At 44.6% G+C, this 21,649-nt stretch overlaps 1 protein-coding gene across 1 annotated transcript in view; it reads left to right on the top strand.

Annotated features, from left to right (window-relative positions):
- HTR4 (5-hydroxytryptamine receptor 4) overlaps positions 1 to 21,649 on the top strand; it is a 142,082-nt gene that overhangs the window by 45,821 nt on the left and 74,612 nt on the right. Inside the window, exon 3 of the mRNA XM_074884035.1 lies at positions 20,570 to 20,695. Within this exon, the coding sequence (XP_074740136.1) occupies positions 20,570 to 20,695 (126 nt within the window). The remainder of the gene's footprint in view (positions 1 to 20,569; positions 20,696 to 21,649) is intronic.

The following is a 21,649-nucleotide window of genomic DNA, read 5'->3' as shown; positions in this document are numbered from 1 at the left end:
GTGAAATAATGAATGTTTTCTGTCAAAGCCAGGGGCTTCCACATGCTGTTTTCCAGAGCTGCACGTGGTGAGCCTGAGAGGTGGGAGCACTTGGGTCCCCCCTTCCCATCCATGCAGAGCTCAGGGATGCTCCAGTAGGAAGTCTGCATGAGAAGGGGAGCAAAGCTTGGGGAAGTAGGAGGTGCATTGACAACATGGGGACAACAGCGAGATGGGAGGAGAGAGGGACAGGTTGACTTTGTTTAGAGCTGAGCCCTGTGGAAACAGGATGTCACTCTTTGGTTCAGAGCAACAAGTGCCACAGTTGCCCAGCTTCAGCCAGCTGGGATGGCTGTGGGAGCAGGGCTCCTGCCCTTGGATGGGTTTTGACGAGGTGCCCTGGAGGATGCCAGAGATGCTTTACATCTCTGTAGCTACCTGAAACATTGCAGGCAGATTCCACTGTACAAATGTTTTATTTCTGTGGAAAAAAATTGGTTATGAGTTTTAGGAAAGCTGCAGTGTGAGGTTAGAGACACATTCCTGGAAATTTTAGACAGTCTGCTTTGGGACTTGTATTTATCACAGCCGACAGGAGTGGCAGTCCTCATTTTCTCTAATTCTAGAATAGAAAAATAAATGACCTCGCAAGTATTTCCGATTTATATTTTACAGAATTTTTTAATTTCGCATGACTTGGTGATTGTTATTGGACACATTTATTATAGGCAGTAGGTTAATGAGATGCTGTCAAATGGTTTGGAATGAAAACTCAAACCCTTGAATTGGTTAGAGTATGGAGAAAAAAAACCAACTGTTCTCTTTATTCTCTTAATTTCAAACAACTTTATAAAAATACTAGTTGGGCACACTACAAACGAGAATGCAGTGTTACTTCCCACTGACCTGCTCTAGCACAGTGAACCGTAGGCTGTTTGCTGCTGATGCTCTCCAGCCAAAGGGCAGGAGCCCCTGCAGATGCCTTCACTTCTACCCTCACTGACACAAACTACTTCTTCCATTTGTAGGCTGTGATATACCACTTTGAATCTTGTGTTTGGAGCCAGACCTGGTGCCAGGGTTTTAGCAAGTAGGCTGCTGCCTTGCCTGCTCATAACAAGGTGTTTGCCTATGGTTCTTGTAAATTTGTACAAACCTTCAAGCATGTTTGCATTTCTCTTTTTCAGCTTTTCTGGTTTTTTGTGCATTAGAAAATTTCACTTTCATACAAACACAGTGATTTTGACAGCGTCAGAGAAAGTGGAAAAAGGCTGAATCTCTTTGGGCACAAAAGGAAAATATGCACAGAGATGGTTTTGCTGCAGTTTGTTTTACTGTGCCTACACTTGCAGGTGAATCCCCTGGTCATCCCCACACATGGTGTCAGTTCAGATCACATAGGACTTAGCAAAGGGACTTCTGAACTACATTCCTCTTGGAAGGCCAAGCAGCTCTGCACCACACGCCCTTCAGTCCACACTGAGGACTAAAGGTTTTGAAGCATGGGCTCAAACCATGTGGCTTCCACATTCAGGTGTGGTGAGGACATTCAAGCAGGGAGGCTGGGCTAAATCTAATCAAAAATATCCCTCCCATGTCCTGCATAGAGGGGAGATGTAGGGGCTTAGATCTGCTCCCATTGTGCCAAATTACCAGCTAAAATAGACATAGTTTGTGTGTACAGAAGTCATCTGGGAGTCCGTGGAGTCTTGTTTTCCTGTGTACAAACCAGGCAGTTGGCTCTTACAGAGTGTGGGTAGGTATATAATAACTCTGACATGAAAGCTGTGAGAGGCGCTTCCGTGTACCAAGAACGGCACCTGCAGACCTTGCTGAGCAATCCGGAGAGGCCCAAATAGGGAGGACTCTGCTTCTCTTGGGCACTTGCCAGTGTAGTTTGCACATGTGCTGTGCACAGGGAGTGAGCAATGGCCTTATTAAAGACTGTTAAAGCCTTCCTAGACCTTTGGTAAGACTTTCATCATCTCACTACAGAGCATTCCCTGTAGCCAGGAGTGAAGTAAAGCTTCCTGTCGGCATGCCAGTCCCTCCTTATCTCATAGCAGCTAAATCTGACTCCTTTACATTGATGGGAACACAGGTGACTCAAATCTATGCCAGTTCTGAATGGTTTGGTTGGCCATTCCTGTGCATTTGCCCTTCTTTGAGCTCCAGCACTCATTGTTCATTCATTCATCCCATTGCTATGGGTGCTGCATGGCAAGCTCAGCATTTCTGGTTCCTGGGCTGCCTCAATTTTAGCTGATCAGGCACCACAGAGGACTCTGTGATGCAGCTCTGCAAATCTCCCACCACCCTAGAGCTTCAGGGTGCTCAAATGCTTTATTCAGTTAACTGATCAGAGTTGCTCTGCTGACACAGTTTGAAAAGCATTGGCTCAACCTTTATGAAAGAGCTTTTGGTGAAGGTAGGCTCTGGTGTGGTTTACAATGGTGCAGCAGGTTGGGAAGTTGCAGTTACTGGTGAGAGGCAATCTGAAGTTTTCTCAAAAGCTTCAAACTGATTTTCATGTGTCAGCTGATGTTTCCATTGGGCAAGGACCCTACTATTGCATGCTAAATATTGACCACACAATTGTGCTTCAGGCAGCTTTTAAAATATTTCTGTTAGCATTTTAACCTAAGAGGCTGTGCTCTGGGCTTTGAGAACAAGGGTTTTTTCCAGTTCTCATATTAAACTCTTTGTAGATCCTTGGGCAAATCTTCAAGACTGATAGATTCTCCTCACTGTGACAACTAGAGTCCCATACAAGTTCCAGCACTAGCAGCCCTTGTTAGTCTTCAAGTCCATAGTAGGGAGAGAAGTTGAAGAGCAGCTGCCTGGCATTTATGGTCAGGACTGGGCAAGCGTAGCTGTGGTTCTGCTGCCTGAAGCTTTTCTCACACTCTTGGGCAACAAGGAGAAACCTCTGCTATTTGAATGGGTACTTCTGAGCGTGGTCAGGGCTGTTCTGTGTACTTCACACTGTATAAAAGTTTCTTGCTTCCTTAGGTGTTGGGGAGAGGCTGTTACGCTCTTGAGAAATAAGCTTTTGAAAAAACATCACAAGACGGCTCAGTCCAAGTAAATAGCTTTTATATAAGGCTTTTTATTGTAGCTGCTGGTGAAGGCAGATTCGCTTTGCTAAATCACCTATGGAGAAACAATGTATTATTTGAGTTTGCCACAACAGTAATTGCTTTTTATTTTTAAGCTGAGCCCCCAAACCAGCTGAATTTTAGATTGATGTTAATTGCTTCCAAACTTGGCTTTATCAGCTTTAGATTTCTCAGTTTGTTGCTGAAGGTATTTTTGTGGCTTGAAGTACTCTGAAAAACGCAAAGCCCTCCAGCAGTACTGTGTGGGGTTCATTAATCTTGTCTTGACTTTGAGAAATGAGAACCAAGGTGAAGGAACAAGGAATTAAATTGGTTGAATTAGTTGTGTTTGTTTGGAAGCAAAGAAAATACTCCATTATTTAACCCAGCTGCTATTCCCAAAATCCTCATACAGAGGCATAGTCAACATTATTTTTGACAGCAGACCTCCTCGATGATACACCGTCTCGATTCAAGTTGTACATTTGAGTCAGTCCCGAATCTGGAGCCTTGCTGTGTTGGCCCAAGAGGCTCCTTTCTCCATGGACTGCAAGAAGTGGTGCTATTGATGGCTGTCTCTAAGATGGGTTTGTTATCTAGAGCTGGTATGCTGGCAGGATGGCTGACTGCAGAAAGAGGCAGAGGAGGTGTTGAGTCACCTCTCCCCATCCAAACCTGGGGGGAAGCAGGAGCAACAGTCAGTAGTGGGAGAGAGAGACACCCAAAGAGCTAAGGGATGTCCTAGGAGAGGAGTCGGTGTGTGCCCTCGATCTCCGTGCTCCCCTCTCTTTAGGACACTGGCAGCCAGCAGTGAGGACTGAGGGGGCCAAGACCTGAGTTATGAGGCAGGACAGGCAGAAAACTTGGCTGAAAGCAGAGGTGGTCATTTGGGCAAGGGGGAGGCTGCGCTGAGTGGTTGGAAGAAAATAACTATCTCATTTAATGACCTGAAGTGTAGAAAATGGAAGGGTTTTAGGAAAGAGCTTGTGTGCTCTGAGTGCCCTGCCAGTGGGGATTCATGGAAAGCAAACAGCTTAAGATTCCTCCAGCAGGTTGCAATGTAAGTGTTTATTCTTATATATACACAAGCTCTTTTCAAAACCTCTCCAGCTTCTACACTTTAAGTCATTAAATCATTGTTTGTCTCAACTTCTTTGATCACATTTCTGTTTAGGTGAGAAATACCAGTCTAAAATGTCATTTAACAGGCCAGAATAAGCCTAGAGCACTCTTCCTAGCCTCCTTTCTAAGGGAAGATCAGCTCTAATCCTCCTGTAATACCTGCAGCATCCATCCGGAAAGGTATTTGCTCATGCATTTCTGTGGAGACAGACATACTGATTGAGAAGATTTTCTGCAGAGCCCTGTCTTCTCTGCCTGCGTCCCCAGGCAGGAGTGGTGCAGCAATCAGAGAAGCATGTAGATGAGAGCTGAGTGTTTTCATCCCTTGGTATACAAGTGATATCATGTCCTATTCTGCTTGCTGAGCTGATGTGGATGAGTGCACTTTCTCCTGAGGATAATGGCAGGCAGAACACACAATGCCAGAAAAGAGCAAAGTAAAACCCTACAGATTCCTTATGAAGCAAAACTTAACAGTATTGATTTGTATCAGCTGTAGATATGACCATATATAAGCTGTGCTGTTGAACAAAATGAACCATTTTGTAAGTAGCCATTTGCCAGTTGCTGGGTTTGTTGGGTTTAGCCTCTGTGTGGCTGGGGTGGTTGGGCACAGCAGGGGCACCTAGGACGGAGTTCACAATCTGGGAGCACTAAAATGCATGGGCCATTTCTGAATCTGCAGCAATAGACTTCACAGAGAATTTCCCATCTGCTGACACCAGGTGCAAGAAGAGGGGTGAAGCAGGAGGGCACAGGGAAGCAAGGCACGGTGTAGAGGTTCACTTTCATATTTTTGTGCTACCAACCAAAAATCCTTGGTAGCCAAAAAAGCCCTGCAAAAGAAGTTGTCTCTGCCGAATGCTCCCTACAGCCCAGGCACCACTCAGCAGGAGCGATAGCTTTTATCAGCCTGGGTACATTTCATATTGTTCAACTTTTTTCTCAGTTTCTAGGGAAACACTTTATAGCACTATATTTATCGGAATGTCTTTCCAAACACCTCCGCCAACACTTAATTAATGGAATTTTTAAGCCTGGCTCCAGCTTCTGCAAATTAATAGTGTGCTCCCTTACAGCAGCTGTGGAGCAAGTAAGACATATATTCTGTGAAATAAGTTAGAGGGTGCAGAGGCAGAGGGGCAGCTCCACCATTTGTCTGCGTGTGCTGAGTTCCCCTAGGGAGGTAAGGCCGTCACGCGCTTCTGTTATGTTTCACTCTGCTTATATTAGTGTGCCCCGAGGAATCAGTGCAGATGAAAATGCCCTTGACAAAGAGCTGGGCCATAAAAATTAACTTTTTGGTGTCTTTCAGCATATCCCTTTTTTAGCTTCAGTGTCGCTGCACAGAGTGACAGCTAGTGAAGATCTGGAAGAGGCTGTGGAAGGCTGTCAAAACAGTCCCAAAGCCTGGGATATCCTGGGACAGATCTGGCTCTAGCGCTTGGCAGAAATGGGCAGCTGCCTTAGAAAGCAGCAGATTGCCCAGAGCAGGAAAATGGGCTGGACCTTCTTGCCAGCTTTTACCCATGCCAGCTGCCTCGAAGGGCAAAGCTGCCAGCTGCAGTGCCAGGGGCTTTCCAGGACACCCTCCTTGACTTTTAGGACTGATCGTCAGCATTAGGCTGGCAAAATTCAATTTGTCTCCATGTTTGGGATTTCTGGAGCCAGCCGTGCTCAGAGGTTGTGAGTAAGGAAGCTGGGAGGGTGTATCATGGTGTCTTGAGAAAGAGGACTGCTGCAAAACTAGAGCTGTGTGGGAGACATGGGACCAGATTAGCTGTGTAAGGGTTAATAGGGCACTGTGAGTCGTGTTGACAGAGCTGTGTTTCCTTATAGAACAGACATGATGTTGTGTCTCAAAACCAAAGAGGTTTGGCTGTAGGTGGAAATCTAATGACTTTTGCTCTCTCCTCAGTGAGTTAAAATTCCCTGAGTTGCTTTTGGAGAAGTGCAGAAAGACACTCCTGAGGTCCTGGGTAGACATCTCTGCTGGGAATGCTGTCTTGGGAATAGGGCTGTGATGCTGAGAGCTGCAGTGAGCTGTACCTACTCCAGATCCTGCTGCGATAGTGTGTGCAGCTGCAGAATGAGCCATTCACTGCTTGGGAAAGAGCATTTCTACTATCTCAGATATGAAAGATGCCGCAGCAAAACATTTTGTGCTGTTTGTTTGGCAATGTGTCTAGGACCTGCTATCAGGTAGTACAAATGACTGTTGATAGACTGTTACCCTGGAGCAGAGTGCATCTACGATGCAGATAAGAAATATACTCCTTTTCTTACCGAGTTCAATCTTTCCACTATTTATTGTGCCCTTACTGTACTGTAGCAATGAATCATCAATGATGTGACTCCCTGATCTGGCAAACAGTCAGAGGTCTGAACTTCAGTCGCTGGTTGAACTTACTGTCTTGCCCCATCTGTTAACTGAGGACTTGCCATCATGTGTGCTCTGAGGAGAAGCCTTTGCCTCCCAAAGTCAGAACATTAAATAAAAGTGGCTGTTGTCTGAACACAAGCTTTGCCATCTGATGGACAGGAACCCTGTGGAGAGGAAGCTTTCAGGGAGTCTTTGGCTGTTTGGGGGTGAATCCACTGTAGATAGGTTATTTAAAAAAAAAAGCTAAAATTTTCTACTCTCTATTGAATCCTGTTGAATCATTAAAAGCTTAGTATGGCCTTATGCGTCTCATGTCCTTCCCAATATATGATGCCTGGACTGCAGGGAGAATTTGATCTCACACTTGTCAGATGCCCTTCTAGTTCTCACATCTGAGGAACAGTAAATCTGGAAATGTTAGAAAAAAAAAGTGCACCCTTGCAGAAAAAAGCATTGGAAACAGAGTATCAACATTGAAGAGGGCTGCTGGGGACAGAAGCCGGGTTTCTGGCTCAGTGCTGGTATGCCTGTGATAAATGGACCAGCAGTTGACCTTTCAACTGCACATTGGCTCTGCTGTAAGCTCAGAGAGGAGCGAAGGAGAAAGAAGAGGCCTCTGCTTACTGCTAGTGAGGGATGGAATGGGGTGAGCAGGACGCTGTTAAATATCTGGCTATTCATCTGTTGATGGGTCAGAGTGAAGCAGAGAAAATGTACTGAGCAGGGCCTTTCCCTTCCCAGGGCACATGAGCTCATGCCTACGTGAGAGCAGAGGAAATGTGTCATGGCAATTTTGGGGTCATATCTGTCTTCTGTCACCCCTCCCTTCATCTCTAACTGTGCCTCTGTGTATAGGCACTGAATATTTCTACCTAACAGTAGGCACAGACATTTTCCTTGCTTTTCCAATGCTCCCCAAGCTTTAATGGCCCCAGTATCTGCTTGTTCATTCTTTATGTGACTTTCCCAGCCCAAGCGCCCTCCCTGTGGGAATATCGGGCACTGCTTCAGCAGGGTACCAGATAGAGGTAAAAGCAGACTCCAGTGATTATAGTGCTGGGCAAGAGCATGTCCTAGTGACTCTGAGTTCTTTTAAAAGAAGTCAGTTCCAGATGTTAAATGTGTGTAAACAGTTTACTTCACTTAGTCTCCAGTTCCTTAGCCTAATCTGGAAAATCACATGAGTCCCTAGTTGGGTCCTAGAGTTCAGATGATTTTTTTTTTTTTCCATCTTTGTATCTCCAGAGTTCTATTTATTGGCATTTAAGTTCTGTTCAACTTTGCCTTAGAGGCCAGGACCTGAAAATACAAAGTCTATTTGTTTCCAAAACCTTCTTTCCACAGTGAGACTGTAGGGCTGTGGTGATGGGCCAGCTCCTTGCTCACTGTCAGTAGACTAGTCTGGAGACCTGTCCAGGGCTTGCTCTTCTCATGAACTTCCTGAGAGCTCTGAGGACTTGTTTGAGAACAGGCTCTTGTCTACTCAACAGGGAGTATAATAGAGAATAAATAAATCCAACAAAAGAAGATGGGCAGGAAGGACCTGGTTCATGTTAATTTAGTCAAGATGTTCTCAGGACTGAAAGCTGAGTGGTGAGGAAGCTGCCCAAAAGCTGTGACACATTTCTGAGCAAACTCAACCCATGGATCAGGTATTTATTTGGAGGACTAGGGCAAATAGAAGATGTCACAGGAGTCCAGACAGATTTTGAGTTACTCTGTGGAAAGGAGATGGTGGGAGTCATGTGCCATTCCCTTTGCAGCCTCTGCCAGAGACGCTTCTTCAGGGCTTGTGCATCAAGATACGAACCTCCTCTTTGCTGATAGACATCCCTGGAAAACAGACTGCTTTACTTCTCTGGGAATTAAATTGCTTTCATGGTATTTTGGGCCATGTTAGAGTGGAAGAATGTGTATTTTTTTCTCTATTCCCAAGCAGCTGGAATAGATTTGGTCCCATTACTGCCATTATTTGCAATTTCCATTTTTATGGGCCATAATGGGGATGTGATTCTCAGGCAGAGCTGGCAGCTACAATGAAACATGGGGTTTTTATATCTTGCAATTCAGCTACTGTTCAGTATGCTTTCCTGAGCCCAGCAGATCTGGGTCTAGTCCAGTGCAGGCACCTAGTGTTTTTGTATTGCTTATACATTTCCCTGTAAGCCACGCTCAGAGCCCTTGTTGATGCTGTCTCCTTGCAGCAACATGAGGATCTGTTTAGAATTACTCTTGGCAAAACACTGTAAAACAGAAGCTTTCACTGGAGCTCAGAGCTGTAAACTGATTCAACTAACAGTGTCCCTCACCTGAAATACCTGTTGAAATTAGTAATGAAGTTTAAATGGCCATAAAACTAATCACAAAACAAACTGACTTTCTGTACTCATCCTCAGTTAAAATGACCTGCACCAGCTTTCCAAAAATGTCACTAATTATGTTTTCAGTGCTTTGTGCTTGGCAGGTGCTATTGCATATTTCCAACAGCCTTGCAGACCCCTAAGCAGAGAATTTAAGCCCAATGGGAACACGCTTCCCTGGTTACCCCTGGCTGCTCAGTACTGCCAGGAATCTGCTGACCCCAGGTTGGGAGCCAGTTTCCCTGCTCTGATGTGGAACAAATTACCCACAAAACCAAATCGTTGCTATAGTCTGTTGTCTTTTTTTTTTGAGCCATGTGCCTCTATGCTTGGTCAGTCCCTTCTCTGACACTTGCAAAGAGCATTGTGTTTGCAGGTCATTTTCTAGGTGCATCTAAGATGCTGGGTGCAGGCACCTTTCCTCTTTCTTCTTCGCTTGTCTCAAATAGGGCCACATGATACAGCTGACATGCCCAGCCTTTCTTCCTCCATTGGCTTTTAAACCCTCAAATTGATCCTGTGTTTCTGCTCTATTTTATCAAATTTCAGGTCTCCAGGCCTTTGCTTGTTTTCAAGTATGTCTGGGCAGTAAGTTTTATTTCCAATAGGGTTCTTAGTTTGTCATCCATTTTGATATGCAGCTTCATGGCTTTTTTCTAGTCTAAAGAACTTACCTGGTGGTGCTGACCCTTGAACCAGGACACCATAAGCAGTGTCATTGTGGCCCATTGCTGGCTTTATCTCTCTGTTTTCCCCTTGAGCTTTTCTTCCTTTTTTCCCTTCACAGTTCCTGAAACAGTTTCCTCAGTCAGTGGCAGTTTTCTCAGGCAGTGGCAGACTTGTGGTACCCAGCATATCAGGGTGTACTTCATTTGCAAGTGGTCAGTTATCAAACTGAAATAGATTTTTAAAATCAGCCTGCACTGAGATAGCTGGGAGAGGCAGCAGCTAGCTCTCAGTTGTGGATCAAACTTGGAGTTCATAGAATTTGTGAGTGGAGACTCCATGCTTGATGCCACCAAGAAACCTCTAGGTCATTTCACTCCTTTGTGGGGAAGAAGGTCTCTCCCTTCACATTGCTCTCTTCTCCAAGAACAGCTGTTTCTAGGAATCTTTGTCAAGGGCTTCTGCGGATGAGCATGGTGAGACATTCCTCCTGGAAGCTTATTAGCCAAAGGAAATCACGACTGAACAAACACTTCCAAAGATCCTTAGGCTGGCCTCAGAGAAACGTGCTGGTAGTGATTCCTGGGTGGGATCTGGGTTGCATCTGAGCTGAGTGTCTGCAATTACCATCTACAGAGCAGTCCCAACTGTTTGCTTTTCCTCTGTCCTGCTGCTTGCCCAGGTTGACATTCTCTTGTTTATTTGAAGCGAGAAATGTGATGAGGCTTTTGTGGAGAGTATTCAGAACATGCACTTCGCTTGGGGATATAGAAGGAGGCTTAAATAAAACAAGAAATTTAAGTGCTCTGTTCTTGAATTAAGGACTTTCTGTGTCCTTGCTTAGAAAGGACACCTATCTGGAGCCTAAATACAAGAGTGAGGTTCATACAAAATGAGCTGATGAACTCTGGGGTTGGAAGGTTTCTGGCTGCCACCTCTAGAATTAGCTTTACCAAACTCTGGTCTTTATGGTAAAGCTCAAATTGAGGTAGCAGAGTTGGAAATGCATGACATCTTAAAGATGACTTTTATCCTGCTTGACTGATGTGTTTTGTATCAGGGCCCAGTGAACTGGTTGGACAGTTCAGAAACTGTGGCACTGGAGAAGGGACTAAGGAGACACACCATTCCCTGGGGACACAAGGCAATCACCTAGTCAAATACTTCAAGGGGCACACACCTTGTGAGCTGAACAGATGAACTCCACCATGCTGTGCCTTAAAAAACCTCATTGGGACATACAGTCTTACGTTGTCTTCAAAAAATAAATGAAAGTACTTCCTGCTATTGTCTGGTAATGAATGAGCTGGGAACTGGTTTTGTGTGGCTCAGAGCCACACAGGGTGTCTGGGGTGTGTCTCAAATATAATGTGTTCCAGAAATCAATGTATTATCTTGTCTGTGCCAAGTCTTCCATTAGCAGGGGTAACAACAAGAAACTCTTTCATTCCTCTAGATTCTTGAAACTGGGAAACTATCCAGGAAATATTAGAAGTTAGACAGCCAATAGCTGTATTTGTCTTTTATTGTCCAAGGTGTAAACAAGCAGTGGGAAAAGTACATAGCCTGGATATTTTAATGTACAGCCTGATGCCAGGACTCTTCCACCAGTCTTGTCTAAATGCCTCTCATTTAACAATATTTCCTTGACTGCAAAAATTGCTTCAAAAGCAGAGCAGGGCCTTCATGCTTTTTGTTTGAAAGTCTTGCAACTTTCAGCAAAGATGGGAACAGAGGTTTTCCCTGGTTTGAAAATGAGAACTCAGTACAAGAATGCCAAAGAAGACTAAGAAATGCCATTATGGTGTTATGATGAAGAGTTATCTTTGGGGAAACAAATGTGTGGGCATAGGGCAGGACTTTTTGGTTTTTGTGGGAAAAATTATAGTGAGACAGGGAAACAAATGCTTTTAGTCCAGGAGCAGCAGCTCAGCCTTGAAGAGTAGTGGGCTCTGCTCGATCAGTCTCAGTGCACCCCAGTTTTGCTCCTGGTTATTGCAGGAGGCATCACACAGATTTCTGTGAGAAATCTGGGCGCTCAGAGTATGTTTAGCATGAGTCTAAACCTTGATTTTTCCAGCTCACTCGTGTGCCAGAGGAGATTATATCACAGATCTACATGAAGTTACTCCCTGTTTCTAAACTACTGAGATAAAGCTTGAAGTAGTTGTACGTGTATGTGCAATGCTGATGTTGCTTATGTCTCAAAGTAAAATTCCTTTGTACAATAACCAAATTACAAACATTCTTGTTTGAAAGTACGTACTAGACTATGTCTTCAGCACTTATAGTATATGCAAGTGAAATGAATCACATTATTAATACGGAATATACGCCAAAAGTCAGGTTTATTTTTGTGCTTCTTTCATCATCTTCTGTTCTTCATTAAACTGACATGTGGTTTGGTAGGTGCAGTGGGCTTACTTCTGAGGAGCAATTATAATTAGGAACTGATCAAGACATTGCTGGTTAAAGACATGTTTCATCTTTGGTTTTATTCAGCATTGACAAGAGAGATATGATTGTTACAACATCTCTGCTGTACTTTGTAGTCTGCCTAAATTCCTACCTATGCCTGAACCAGAGATTTGATTTTTTTCATAGTTGTAGAGTATTTGGTAACGTCATTAAAATAAGTAGACCCTGCATACCTGAAAAGTATTGTTATATTTATCTGAAAATAAAAGGGAAACATTCGCCATGTGAGTAAAATTTAAAGACTTAAAAGTATATTATAAGGAACAAACCGTAGTGCCAGGGTCCTACAAACTCCAGGTAGGTGTCTAAGATTGCAATTTGTGATTGCACAGGGCTTTGCACAAGAACTGTCCTGCAGTAGTTGTTAGTGGATCCAAAGTAAGTAATTGCAGCGTCTGGCCTTCCTCCATGTAAATACCATGATCTTAATCGAATGCTAATTTCATAAATTAACTTTAGTTTATGCTTTAAGTGACAGTCTAATGGTTTTTAAGGATTGTACTTATATGCATCAGCCTTGCAGCAATATCCATTCATATGTGGGTGTAAATTATGTAACAGTTGATCTGCTGCCTGGGAAAGAGCAGAGCCAGGGTTTCATCCTTCGTTGTGTGAAATGTAGAGACGGACGTGGCTGTTGGACTCCTGCCTAACTCCCCTGCAAGGGGAGAGGCCCTAAGGCTTAGGCAGTGCCCAGAGACTCCCTGGGTCTGGGTTTGTTTCCTACCTCTGTTGCACATTTCCCATATAACCATGCAAACGGCTGTCTCTCTCTCGAGGTCTCAGACCTTCATCTGTATGAAGATCATGATAAAGCTCATGAATGCATTGTTCAGGATCAGTTTTCAGCCCCAGATCCAATTTCCATCCAGAAAAGGCAAGGACTTCTGCTGGTGTAAGCTAAGGAAATTGCATGGACCAGCAGAAAATCTGTTTTTTCTGGGTTTGTTACTTGGAGCCCCTCGTGCCTTGCCTGTCAGCCCGAATCTGGGCAGCCTCAGAGCCTGAGGTGCATGCAGAGCTGGAGCCATTGCTCTGACCCCGATGTCTCCTGAGGTCCTGCAGTGTCTGGCATCTCCAGCACGCACTCACTCCGGAATGGGAGAGCACTCCTAGCACCTACTGATTGACTGCGCAGCCCACACACAGCAATTTTTAAAACGTTTAAATAGCCCATCTTCTTTTCTTCATCTTGACAATTGATTTTAATCAGTATTATCAGCTGCTTAAAACACTTAATTCTCTGAAGCACTATAGCATTCAGCCTCTGGGAGATACTTGGGGTGGAGGTGCAGGATCACATGTGGTGATGTTATCAGTAGTTTTGTCCAGGAGGAGATGGCCTGAAGTCTTTGTTTCATCATTCATGATCCTACTCGGGCTGCTGCTGTTTGCGTAGTGTGCTGTGTTTTCAGCCCCACACCATCAGTAGAAGCAAGTTGGTTTGCAGAACGTTTCTGAGATTCAAACCAGCATGAAAGGAGGAAACCTCATCCCTTCCCACCCACCCCACTGCCACAATTTATTTGGTTAAAAAAAAAAAGCTCTCAAATGAACTAATGATATGACTGAGTTATTTTGATACATAGAATGCTGTTTATTTCTGGCTTGTCAATACTTTAATTAATTTCAATCTGTTTCTAAAACAGAAGTGAAGTACATAATTGATTTGAATCTGTTAGAAGTTGTCCTGCCATCTGCACAGTCTGAAGCGGAGCAGCACAGGCAGTGTAGCGTTTGAAGGCATTAAAAGAAATCACATGCTTCTGCATTAATGCTGGCTCTGATTAATATTTTTAGGTGGCAGTAGAAAAGACTATGGTAACAGCTGGAAAGCCATAGATCAGATAATATATTCCCTATTGTCACATTTCTATACTGAGACACGCGTTGTTAGGTTTACTCATAAAACAACATATCTTGTTTTTTAAGTGTTTAGCATTCAGCCTCTGATTTTATGTCTAGGAATAATCAGGGGAGTAGAAAGGAGGAGAGGCAAATGACAGCTTATTTGTAGTTAAAGACCTACATGAAATATCGTGTCAGCTGGAGTTACAGAGGGAAAAGCCTTGGCTTGGTTGAAAACAAAGTGGACTGAGGCCACTGTTAAATCAAGAAGAAAGCTCTTTTCTAGGCCCCCACTGCTCTGAGCTTTTAATCTTCTTCAGTGAGAATTACACACGTCCCTTGTTAGGAAGTGCTCCCTACAGTCCCTGGCTTCCTCCAGGAGATGCTCCAGGTTCCCTCTGCAGGCAGAGTTACTCCTCTCCAGTTTGGAAATGGGCCATCCACCCTCCTTTTTATCAGCTGCACTCCTCTGCCCCCAAAAGCAGTGTCTTATTTATTCAACCCTCACTCTCTTTTACATCTCCCTCACTCCCGCAGGAGTGTCTGTGCTGTGCCAAAGGTGCTCTCAGCACTGAGCTGTTTATTAGTGATTTTTTCCCACTGCAGTGGCAGCGAGGTCAGGGTGTGATGGGTGTAACGAAAACCAGAGGAGCAATGTGCGTGGTCTTACCAACATGACTGATCTATGCAGTTTAATTGCTGCATAAAATATGCAAAAACACTTGAGGTCATTTAGAAAAGTCAGGGTGTTTACAGGAAAGTAGAAATTGAGCTTGAAAAAATAATTACACTTTTTTTTCTTCACATTAATGACTATACAGAAGAACCTTTCAAATGTGTCCATACATGGGTTTTAACCATTCATTCCACATCAGTATTTCAGCTTTTTCCTTAAGAGATTTCTATATTCCTACTAACCAACAATCATTTCGTCTGAATCTCATTTCCTCATAATAGCAAACCCATCAATCTCTGCTTTATTAAACAGGGAAGCATGCTTGGAAGCCAGAGCACTCAGATTTGATCAAAGATGTTATGCAAACCATTGATTTTAATTTACAGCAATATCCACTTCTTCCATTATTAACAGCTTTGAATTACTGAGACTGAATAATTAACAAATATTCCTACTTAATGATAGCTTATTCAAAAGGCAGATGTATAGAACCATAGCCCAGATATCATCCTTCCTGCACCCCTGGTGATGCATATGCCTAATGTTCCCCAGGGGAGCAATGCAACACGGCACAAGAGAAATACTCTTTGGAGAGATTTCCCAAACGCTTCCAAAACTATTATCACAGCAAATGCTCCATAGACAAGCGTGCCAGTGTGTGTTTCTGACCTGCTGGTCTCTGTTCAGAGCCCTGGGTTGCAGCCAGCCAAGTCAAATGTTGCAGATCAGGATGCCACATGGCAGGGTTGCCTGTGTGCACCGGATGGGAAATGTGGGTTTAAAACATTGCTCTGCTTCCTGGCTGAAGCTGAAGTACCCCTCAGTCTTCAAGCAGGGCAACATCTGGTGAAATGTGGCTCAGTGCTGGCCTCCTTTGGCATTTCCAGAGATTGTTTTGATGAGTAAAACTCAAAATCTGTGTGCACCAAAGAAGAGCTGAGGTGGGTAACTCTCTTCAGTGTCTGTTCACTTGCACAGCTCTTTGGAGCTGATGAGGCTGGAAGGAACAGAGGTCTCCATACCAGGCAATAAGTTTGTTCACTGAGGAAGATGTCTGGGAGCACAGAGCAGATCCAAGTCTTCACCTGCTGTTATGGTCCCTGTGCATCTTCATGAGCCTGAATGAGGGGAAAACATCTGGTATTTTTACAAAAGGAGACAGCCAATGCCTGCCTTGCAAGGGAAAATCTCCTTTCCACCCAAACCCACATCCCTTCACTCTGGGTGTCATTGCTTAGCAAACCCCGGGTTAAATTCAGGGTCAATCTTATGCTCCAAAGCACCAAATTTGGGCAGTTATAACTTCAGAGTTATAACTTCCTTGCAGCTGTAGGAGTTTTCTCTTCAATGCAGAAAACCCTGCTGCTAAGGAAGAGCATAGAGGTGTCTGCAGCTATTTCTGTCCTAGCTGCATGGTGAAAATCATCATTTATCTCTACCTCCAGAGCTCTTTTCTCTGGCATCCCTCAAGCTCCCTCCTCCCCTGAGTCCTGCAGAGCCACTGTGCCCATCGTGAGGGGAGCAGTGCGTGCTGAGGAGCCAGCAGCGCATCAGGACACCTGGCTTGCCCCTGCTCACCTGGCTGCACGGCACGTGGATGCTGGCATGGCCGGGGAGGCAGCAGCAGAGGGTACGCCTTGACACAAGGGATGCGGTGCTCCCGAGGAGCAGACGTGATGTGAAGAGCCAGCCCTGGCGACAGGGCCATCCTTTCGGTGGCAATAGCAGGTAGATTCATCCATGAATTTACTACATGTTGTATTGATTACTGTGAAATGTTTATGTCTGAGTGCAAACCCATTGCCTTTAGGATCAGAGCAGCTCATTCAAGGTACAGGTCAAATCAAAATGCTTCACTCCTCTCTACCTCCTTCTGTGGGATGAGGCCCCAGAGCATCCTGACACCAAGTTCCTTTTCCTGGGCAACCTGAGAGCCAGCATCCCTGCTATGGGGAGGGGACAGGAATCTCTCAGCAATCAGCCTCCAAACCCCGGGGCTTCCCCTGAAAAAGAGCCAGCAGGCTCGGTCGCCAGCCTCCCTCACAAGGCACGCTGCATGGTGGACCAAGAAGCCCTGTGCACGGCTGATGGCCAGCTCACCCCCTGGCAGGGCCTGGGGACAAGGGAGGTGTTTCTCCCCCTCTGTACACACTGCAGAGTGCAGATGCAAGGTGCTCAAATAAGACAGTGATGAGAATTGTTTAGGAACACCAGAAGGTTGAGCAAAGCTAGATAAGACAAAATATAAATCTAACTCAGCCTGGCTCTGTATAACTAAACCATCATCATCCTCTTTACTGCTGTGCCAGTGCACATGTGCTGCCATGCTCACTTGGGAGGAAAAGGAACATCTTTTGTATGGCACTGTTTAGTGTGGTTTGACATTTTGTTTCACAGATGCAACCACAGAGTAATGTTAGCCTATTGTGAAGGCTTATTTAAACAGGTACAATTACAGCTCTGCAGTGAAGATGCCTTTGATCTCGGCATCCCCATTGTTCCTGAGGCTTTTCATCCTACCTGGTACCCAGCTAGAAGGCCTGTGGCTGAGCCGTGCCTTTGAAGTTGTTCCTTTTCCATTTCCCTTTTATTTTCATGGTGTTGTCTTCTACCGATGAACATTCTTAATGAAGGCTCTGGCATTTGATTGAGCTCAAGATACTGATGCTTGGCAAGTGTCTGACCTTCCCCAGCTGTGCAGGAGGAGGACACGTGGTGGGCCCAGAGCCGTCTGTGCGGCTCCGGCAGAGGAGAATCGCTTTGTGCATCCCGCTGTGCATGGTGCCCATGGGGAAGGACCCGCTCTCAGCTGGTCATCCTTTTCCAAAGGACTTTGCTGCAGTGCAGGTTCATGTGTTGGCAGCTCCCAGATTCCTGCCTCCCAAAATCTCCAATGCAGGGCTTTGCTTCTGGGGAAGAGGAGGTCTTTCACATCAGATGTATGTGGAGATGGATGGGCGACAGGGAGAGTGAGTTCCAGCAGGGGGAAGGAGTGACATCCTATTTTAGGAGCAGCTGTGTGTGGCCAGTGACTGGTTCTGCAGGGTGGCTTGGGATTTTAGAGTTAGGATAAGGCATTAGATGCCAGTTACCTTTAGTTTTGAGAAAAGAATCTCTGTATGCAATTTGAGGTGGTCACTGGTGATTGAGGAGCACAGAAACTGATGCCATTTGCTTGATTTTGCATTTAGCATGTTACTGTGAGATCAAGGAGGAAAGCTGCCCAGAGATGGTGTTCAACATGTACTGAGAGTTCGAAGGACAGACCAGAGAGGGGAAGGCACAGGACTCCACCAAGAGCTATTAAACACAAGCCCACTGTGACGCAGACCTTTGCGGCATGAGATAGCTTGCAAGGGAGGCACTGCTATATGCATGTAGGCATTTCGCCTCCTACAGGCCACTGTCAGAATGATGGATGAGGCAGATCATTTTGATCGATAGGGATTTTATACTGTCAGGTGGGAGGAAGAATGACTGGACCAGTGTAGGCAATATACAGGCAGCAACTGCAGTATAATTTCAAGAACTGCAGACACAAAATCCACTTGTTGCAAGAGTTGTCCAAGAACTAATGACCCAAGGTGTCAGGAAGCAATGCTCCCCAATAAAAACTGGGAAAGCCAATTTAGTACAGACAGAGCCTTGTCAACATTTCCGAATGCACTGCAGGATTTGTTCAGCTTCTTGGAGCCTTAATTGCCCTCACTGAAGTCGTGTTAAGTTCAGTAGACAACTCTTCCTAATTAAGTGCAAACTCTTTCAGATGCTAAATAAAAATTCATCTTGACTTTGCCTTTCTCCTATCTTAGCATCTATAATTGGCTTGCACAGAAATAAGTGTCTTGCTGGATGCAAACCCATGGCTATGTCTGACCCCTTCAACATAACCCCAGAGATCTTCCTACATTAATCAGGAGTGGATTTACTGACATTAGCACTGAAAACCGACAGGGCAAAAGAATCAGTCATGCCTTTGCCTTTGTCTGTGGGCTGGGATCGTTCATTCCAACACAAGACAAAACCCTTCGCCCTGAGCCACCTGTATCCCCTCTCCTGATACACTAGTACCCCAGCAACCCACCTCCAGAAGGACACGTGCCTGGTAGTGCTCAGGGACTTTTTGCCTGTAAACCTTGTAAGAGAGGTGGGATACACCTAGCTGTCCACTCTATGTGACATTTATTAATCTCTTAGTTCTAACACAGGAGATTATCTGGAATTAAAAGCTACCTGCGCTCTCACAGGTGAGAAAGCACTACTTGGCATATGGCCGTACATTTATGAAGCTAGGCTATTCAGTTGCCCTGGACCTCTTTCTTATAGCCATATATTTCAGCTTGATTTTGAGCCTGCATATATCTGCCTAGTGCTGTGTTTTTCTGTGAAACTAGTGTGAAGCCAGGGCATCTCCTTTCCTCTTCTTTATGTGCTCATAAGCATTAATTGAAAATCAAGGAATTCCTAAAATACTGTCCAACTTCAGCAGGCTGCCATTTGACCCACTGGTGCATCTGGCAGTGGGCAAAAACGTTATACTCAAAGTGGCATCACTTTTAGGGATAAAAATTGAGATTGTCATTAAGTGGATGTTCTGCAATGCAGGGTAAGGGTGAAGTCAGTCACTAGAAGCTTATTAAAATGGCACAGGTAGTGGAGGCAGGACCTCAGCAGTCTCTAATCTTCTTTAGCTTTGGCAAAATCAGGAGAATTCACTGAGATAAAGTGTAAAAGTCTGGAATGTATTTAGTAAATAAAAAATGACCCCAGAGAAAGTTAAACAGAATAACAGTTCAATTTTTCAATTACCTGAACAATCTCACAACATTAATCTTGGGTGCCAAATACCAGCTTCATACGCTCTGAAGAAATTTCCCTGCTGAATTAGTGTCAAGTGCTGCTCTTAATGCCAGTTTATTTCTAGCTACACTTGATGATAACATGAACAAACACCCATTCTCACCCATGTAATGTAATAGGGAAAGTTACACAAGCACGCAAAGGTTTAGGATTCATTTTGTTCTGGATACATAATTAGAAATATCTTTAAAGGAAAAACTGTGTCAAAATTTTGTAATAAAAATAATTTTATGAGGAACTGAACACTGTTTATTGCATGCTGTGTATTACCTCCCTGCTTTGCAGGCTCCAAAAAAACCCCAACAACTGTTTTTGAAACATTTAACAAGATATTTGTAGAAATGCAGATGTAAAATATGTTCAACATTGTGTTTTTGTGTTATCCTTCCTTTTTCTTTTCTTTCTCTTCATTAACTGAAAGAGATTATTGATGTCAGGTTAGAGGGAAATTAGGCACTTCCTTTGCAAAAAATTTTATTTTCTGTTACCAAGTGAAAAGGAAAAAAAACCCATGCCAGACTGCCTCTTGTTCTGTAGCACAGAATGAAGGGAGGAGAGAACAAGGAAAAAAATTATGTAGAATATTTCAAAATGCAAGGTGTAAAATTCTCATCTGGAGGAAAACCTTGGGAAAAAATGGAAAAACTAAAGGAAATAAAACCAAAATACTTCTGCATAGAAAATAGCATTATTTATTGAGGTGAAAAGAGAATGAAAACATTTTCACCCAGAGGCTCTGAACTGGAAGGGACTTTCAGAAATCAGACAAAGTTCACTCCAGCTCTTGGAAGTGGGCTCCTCCACTGTACGTGTTGGCTTACCCACCCCTGGGCAACCTGGGCAGCCACGGGTGTTGCAGTTATCCTCTGCCTGTAGCCTTTCTGCTGATGAACACAAACCTCACAACTTTCCCCATAAATATGAAATGTTCTTTGTTAATGGTCTTGGTGGGAAGCAGCCTGTGGAAGGCATGGGGATGCTGCTCTCACACTCGCCGAAACGGGTGCCCGTGACTGGCACATCAGTGCTGCCCAGGCGATCCCCTCCCAGTGCCGCTGCAGCTTCTTTTATTTTCTCTTTTTTTCTGTGTGCTCCCCAGTTCGAGTGAGGGCTTCGGCGTAGCGGAGAAGATCGTGCTGCTCACCTTCATCTCCGCCGTTATACTGATGGCCATCCTGGGGAACCTGCTGGTGATGGTGGCCGTGTGCCGGGACAGGCAGCTCAGGTGAGCCCACCCAGCCAGCCACCGCCTGCCCTTCCCTGGGGAGGCACAGGGGAAAATTCCTGCCTAAAAAGCCCCATTCCCACAGCTGAGGCATGAACTGCTGCAATGAAGCATGTCTCTGTCCGTGCGTTGCACCACGGTGATGTCAGACTCCCACACTGGCCTCAGTGCATCCCCACTCGGATTTATACCATGGCGGTGGGATCATTTTAGTATCCATCCTCTACATTTTTATCACTCTCAGTGTAAAAGAACAGATAAATCAGTGAAAAACAGAGCTAAGCAGAAGCTTCTTGGAGAAGCAGGTTGGCCTCTACCCCTCTTCCATTTCAAATTTCCTAACAAGTCTATCAGAAAACCACGCAGGTCAAGGTCCTGTTGCAGTTGTGCTGCACTGCCGCAGCTTGGCAAATGCAGCCGGTGATTTTGGGGTTCACAGGCAAATCTCCTGTCTTGAGGCTTGCTGCTATCCCTGGGAGTTGTCAGACTAGCCTCAGGAGCAGAGTGAGATATTCAACAGCCTCTATTCATATTCTGCGTGGGATTTTTAATGGATTTAATTCTATTTTATTGTTATGATTTAAAAAGTACTCTTCAAGTTAAAATTACAGCTTCAGTCTAGATTCTTCTCAGTGCTTTCTGGAAGGATATTCTCAATTTACAAGTTAAAATAAAATCCCCCTCCTCCACCCCAAACTCTCCAATGCAGGATGTAAGGCTGAGCCACATGCAGAGGCCTGTGAGCATCTATTTACCTCTTCTGTGTGAGAAGAAAGATGCTTTTATGCAGGGATCACAGTGGATATTTAGCTGTAAAGACCAGGAACAAGCTAAGGGTGAGCATATAAAGTGAGGAGTACGTTAGAGAGGACCTTTTAGTGTGATGGAGCAAATTAGATCCAAACGCAAGCTGAAATCTCTGTCCTCATATAGAGAATGCTGCACTGAAACTGT

Source organism: Strix uralensis, chromosome 14 (assembly GCF_047716275.1).
Source record: "Strix uralensis isolate ZFMK-TIS-50842 chromosome 14, bStrUra1, whole genome shotgun sequence".
NCBI classification, from domain to species: Eukaryota; Metazoa; Chordata; class Aves; order Strigiformes; family Strigidae; genus Strix; species Strix uralensis.
This window is presented reverse-complemented; position numbering and strand designations above follow the sequence as displayed.